At 38.6% G+C, this 6047-nt stretch overlaps 1 protein-coding gene across 1 annotated transcript; it reads left to right on the top strand.

Moving 5' to 3' along the window:
• Nucleotides 1-563: 563 nt before the first annotated feature.
• Nucleotides 564-6040, top strand: LOC112452607. The gene is made up of 13 exons (XM_025012892.1): nt 564-984; nt 1224-1549; nt 2059-2164; nt 2237-2462; nt 2749-2896; nt 3143-3438; nt 3508-3742; nt 3811-4512; nt 4974-5119; nt 5220-5378; nt 5521-5630; nt 5695-5862; nt 5944-6040. Exons 2-13 carry the CDS (start codon nt 1471-1473, stop codon nt 6038-6040), a joined length of 2472 nt encoding a protein of 823 aa, XP_024868660.1. The 5' UTR covers nt 564-984; nt 1224-1470.
• Nucleotides 6041-6047: the final 7 nt, after the last annotated feature.

The raw sequence follows: 6047 nt of genomic DNA, 5'->3' as shown, positions 1-6047 counted from the left end.
TTCAGCACACTCCGAAAATACTCTCGAGTTGAAGTTAAGTCAAATATTTTTTTATTTGGAAATACTGCGCAAGAATTTTCAACGTGTTATTTCTCGCTTCTTTCTCACATTCCAACATGATCTTATTTCTACCGCGACGAGTGCCCAGGAGCCTTAAGAAAACATAACGTAAATACATAGAATATAGAATTTTAAAAAATACTGCGGTGATATAATTTGCTAATAAAAACATACTCGAATACTTTCTTGTGTTCTTTAGGATACCTCTTTTATTACATGATGTTTCCCGCTCCTTACTCAGTCATATTAGGATTTATTAATTTTGTTGAAATATATATATTCCTTAGTAAACGTATGTTTCATTAACGATAAAGTATAAGGCCATGTATATAATTACTGTACATATTATATTCATTAATTAATATACGTATTTAATATACATCTACGTGTATATTAAATATATAGATATTCTTATATCGAATTGAATATTAAATTAACAGTGCATTTTTGTTCCAAAAAAGATTGGCGCATTTGGAGTTAATGAAGAGCTTTTGTCGATGCTCGTATTGTGGAAAAATATCTCGATTATCGGGAATTTTATGATTTTGCGCAGTGAAACACCACCGCTATCGCCATTGGCTGCCGGAACGTCACACCCCTCGACGTTATCACGTATCATCCCCCAAAAAGGTCCTTTCCTCCCGGCGCGATATCGCAGTAACCGTGGAGAGCAATGTCGTGGCTACCGGTCACCCCTCGCTCGCAAGAATGTCGCGGAGATGTGCGGGATCGGGATACATCGTGAAGACCGTGTGACGATCGTTTTGCATCGTGGCGATAAGGGACGCGGAAGAGATGCGAGCCGAGCGGAGCAGCTAAAGCGCCAAACTCGACGAGCGAAAGAGGCTTATTATTAACGCGACGCACGTGTTCCATTTAAAATTATGAGCCTGGCCTCGGAGCGTCGGCGGTTTCTCCCGAACGGTAAGGACATCGTGCAGAATGTTAAAAAATGTTAAAAATCGGCGAGAGACTCGAGAGACGCGCGGGAGTCCCTAACGATCTCTTCCCCGGGAATAACGGGAATCGGAACGCGTTCGGCAAAAGGAAAAGAAGGGGGGTGGAAAAAACAAGAAAAGAAACGAATTAACGAAATATACGCGCGGAGAATTTCGCCCACCCGCGAAATAACGCATATTGATCGTTCCATACTTGTTGCGCAGAGACAACAGCCGGGCCAAGCTACGCCGAGTATCAACATCCCCACCCTGTGCGAGAGCGAAAAGCTGCATCGCATCTCGCGGACGCCGCCGTTCCGTAAAATTGTATTTCTTCTTCTGCGTTTCGACGACGCACCGCGGCGTCCACCCCCACAAGGGGGAAACGGGGATGAGGGAGTCCGTCGAGCTATATTATGATTTGTAAATGCGCTCGGAGTATCGGTAACGCGCCGCGCTATCGCAACATATCATGGAGACAGTACGCCTTTTGATAAAAGTCCTAATGCTGTTCAGCTGGTGCGCAAGGGGATCCATCGGGAACGCTCTCGGTGAGTTGGCCCTGACACTTTATCGCTTCGTTATCAACCCTTTCCTATGCGTGGGTGACACTTGTTTTACGACATGTATTTTTACAAATTTGCGAGACTCATGTGACGTCCTTTGGCATGAAAGCATTTATTCTTTCTCCAATTCTTTAGTTTTTGAAAATTTGTTGTGTGATGATGAATAACGACTCATTATTTAATTACTTATAAAAGATTGATTATAGAAACGCACATAAGAATGTAATATAATAAAGAATAATTTCAATGATTATGTTAGTAATAATAATAGCGACAAAAAACAGTCCGAAATAAAAATATAAACGCATTTTTTACAATAATTTTTTACACAATTATATTTATTTTATTGACATATTTACAGATGTAAATAATTAAAAGCCAAGTAATATTTAGCTTTTTATCAAATATTCGATAATAAATGTATAAATATGTATATACAAATTACATATGCTTCAACTCTAAAATATTAAAGATAATGGTAATCATAATTTTAGAAAAATGCATTCTTCCGCTCGGCATGGAAGAAGGAAAAATCCCGGATGAAGCGATCACCGCGTCATCCAGTTATGAGATGAAATCCGTCGGTCCCCAAAATGCGAGGTACAAAGATTAACACGAAAATATGTACGGTAATTATTGTATAGCCGTCATAATGATAATGAATATTCGTAGAATACGGCAGGAAAAGAACGGTGGTGCTTGGTGTCCGAAAGCACAAATTAGTAGCGCCATACGCGAATACCTGGAGATCGATCTGGTGAGAGACCATCTTATTACGTGGACCGAGACCCAGGGGAGATTCGGTAACGGTCAAGGTCAAGAATATGCCGAGGCATTTTTTCTGGAATATTGGCGGCATGAAAAATGGCATCAGTACAAAGATTTAAGAGGGAACAAGGTACGCGCTTGACTATTAATCAATATTAATTTAAATTTTAATTTAATTAAAATTCAATTTACAAAGATTGAAGATTGTAACTTACAATTGAAGATTTCGTAAAACATCAGTTTTAAGATTTTTTGAAAAGATTAATTTAAATTTAATTTTTTTAATTTCCAAAACCAATAACTTTAACTGAAATTAATTTCTCTTGTCGTATTCGTCAGAAAGAACTTTCTAGAACTCGCCGGAAACAGAAAATTTATATTATACTTACACATACTGTATTATACTTATATTATAGGTCCTGCGTGGCAACAGCAATACATATCTAGTCGAGAAACAAAAGTTAGATCTACCGTTCGTCGCGAGTCGAGTAAGATTTGTTCCTTACAGTCAGCATCCTCGCACTGTATGCATGCGCGTCGAGATTTACGGCTGTATCTGGAATCGTGAGTGTTTTTCATATGCTATTTAATGTTATATTTATTGCGTTTGCAAAGAGAATATATGCAATTTAATGTAGTTCTAATCAAATGCAGTCGTCTTTTTATACGTGAAAATAATACATAGTCAGCAACATTATGAAATGTTGAAAATGTTAGAAATCATATTTATATAGAGAGATACGGATTTGAAACCGATAATGAATTGAAATAAATTCAATATAATGAGAACACCTTTCATTGTTTATGCAGAAGGCGTCGCTAGTTATACCGCGCCCAAAGCTGATGCAGACGGACCTAATGGGTGTAACGTCGAGGATACGTCATACGACGGTACAGAAATCGAGAATTTAATGTTAAACGGACTGGGACAATTAACCGACGGTATAGTTGGCAACGAAATGGAAATTCTGGAATCCGATAGAGTAACCAACTGGGTGGGATGGCACGATCGGGATAATGTAGAATTATTCTTTGAGTTCCAACTTTCTCGGAAATTTAGAAATTGTACGATTCACGTGGCTAATCTGCCCGATCTAAGTGTTGAGGTGCGTGATTACTTGAAGCAATTTTTCTTGATGTATTAACAAACTTATTCTAAGTTCGGCAACTTTTAGATATTCTCGATAGTAAACTTTTGGTTTTCATCGGACGGCAAAGAATATCACGAAACACCGGAAACCTTTCAAATGTTTAACGACCCTAAGATGAGCATCATTCCTGGCAACAGCAATGGCAGAAGTAGCGCTTCGATATCTATTCCGTTGCAATCAAGGGTCGGCAAATTTATCAAAATGGAAATAAAGCCTCAGTCAAAATGGTTGTTGCTAAGCGAGATCACATTCCAGACAGGTAATCACTAATTCTCCTACTATATGTTCAAAGTATATTCAAGTTATATTAATTATTTTGTAATTTAGTTCCAGATGTGAAAAACAGCACTGACGGAGCATTGGCACGTTTGTCATGGATATATACGAATAGTAACGAGAACATGTCCCAAATAATTAATCAAGATCAGATCACGAGAATAAATCAAATCGAAGATAAAGAGATTAAGGGCGAAATTGACAATCTAGAAATTCAAACTGACAACAAGATCAAAGGCGAAGCTGACGATGGAAGGAAGATTAATATTCAACATGGTGGTACAATGACAGGAAAATCAAAAACTGATTCTAACGAAACAACGTTGGTGTTAAACGAGTCGAATCTGACGCCGGATGCCTTTCCCGTGAACAATTCGCCAGCGTATATCGGGCTAATCAGCGCTGCGCTGACTATAATAGTCTTTTTTTCGGGTTGCACGATTTTCCTCATAAAGCAGAGAGGGCGCAACAAAGTGGCCCTGTTACAAAAGCATACCGCGTTATTATGCGGCTCGCCGGCGCCGGGTATCACGATCAATACGAAGGATATCAAATTACCCACACCGATCGTGGTAAACAATCTGTCGCAATCTCGACTGTCGTTGAAAAGCAAAATTACCTCGAACAACGATTACAAATTCGGCGACGTCGATGCGAGCGAGCAGCATAGCATTTACGAGAAGATTAATAAAATATCCCCGGAACCATATATCAAATGTGAAGCGAGATCCAATTATAAAGCAGAACATTTTGGTACGTATAGGACCGCATATTAATAACCGTTAATGGCATTAATAATTAGTTCTAATATTGATCGTGTCCAATCGCAGAAGCGATCGAGAAGTTTTATTTTATTTTATATTAGATCCAAACACATCCGTATATATAATCAGAAGCTAACGACTATAATTATCAGGATATAATAATTTATTTGATTTGCTTCTTTCCATTCTGCACTTAATAATTTACATTTGACCCAATTTTCCTGCGCCTTTCCTAATTGAATTTTAATTTATTCATGATTAATTTTATATTCAATAATATGAATGCATATTAATTAGTGAAATTAACGATATTATTTATAAACTCGTAATAATAAGCGCCATATTATATATATTTGTAAAATAATGCTCATGTCCAATGAAACATCTCTTATGCGTGTTTAAATTACATTCTATCTGACATCATTATTGACTTTGTATGTGTTTTTTTAGATACTAAAACCAGCGAGAACTTCACCGACGAAGCGCGAGTGGAATGCGTAATGCCAACGATGTCGAAAAAACTGAGTCACTCACAAACGGGAAAAATTAATCAGAGAATATACGAGAGTTATTATGCGGCCACGGACATCTTGACGGTAAGAAGGCCCGCAGCATATATATATAAATGTAACGGTAATTTAGACAGTTTTGCGATTGTTTATGCAATACTCGGTACAGTATTACGGTATGTTGTAGATAAAGAGACGCGATCAGCATCCCGTTGTGAGTCTCTTCACGCCGCTGCTTATCCGGGACTCGATCGTATCGTACAAACGCGGGACTTACGAGGTTCCGCGCATCTCTCGGCATAGATTAAGAATCCTCGATAAACTCGGCGAGGGAAACTTCGGTTTGGTGAGTCTCGTATACTTTCGCTTATTTTCCTGGATATGAATCGCTATAAAGACATCTTCTGTCTCAGATGTTTTTTTTAGACGTCTTTGCTGTTTAGTTTTCTTTTTTTAATTTATAACATGAAGATGTGAATCCTATTTAGGTTCACTTATGCGAAGCGAAAGGCATACAAAATCCGGATCTAGGCATCCTTCAAAACCGTCAAGTAGTTATAGTCCGGTCCCTATGGCGCGGCGTGGTTGACGCTTTAAGGTAAAAGCATCACGTTTTTTTTTTTTAGCTTCCGCAAAGCTCTTACACGCATGTATCATTTTAGGGAGGATTTTATGAACGACATGCACACCTTGGCTGAAATACGGGACGTCAATATCGCTAGGATAATTGCGATCGTCGAGGAGGAACCTTTTAGTGCCATTTTCGAGTACGGAGAACTCGGAGATCTGTCAAGTTTTCTAAAAAGTCGTGATCGCGACGCGCCGATAAGGTAAACCTGCACGGACTATTCGATTGCAGATTTCGTGTATTTTTTTCTGTATAGGCTCTCACGTAATTATGGATTTTGCAGTTACGAGTGCTCGTTGAATTTGGTGATGCAAATCGCTTCGGGTATGAAGTACCTCGAGAGTTTAAACGTACCACATTGCGACCTAGCAGCCAGGTAATAATAAT

This window comes from Temnothorax curvispinosus, unplaced genomic scaffold (assembly GCF_003070985.1).
Source record: "Temnothorax curvispinosus isolate PA1 unplaced genomic scaffold, ASM307098v1 QBEX01003516.1, whole genome shotgun sequence".
NCBI lineage: Eukaryota > Metazoa > Arthropoda > Insecta > Hymenoptera > Formicidae > Temnothorax > Temnothorax curvispinosus.
This window is presented reverse-complemented; position numbering and strand designations above follow the sequence as displayed.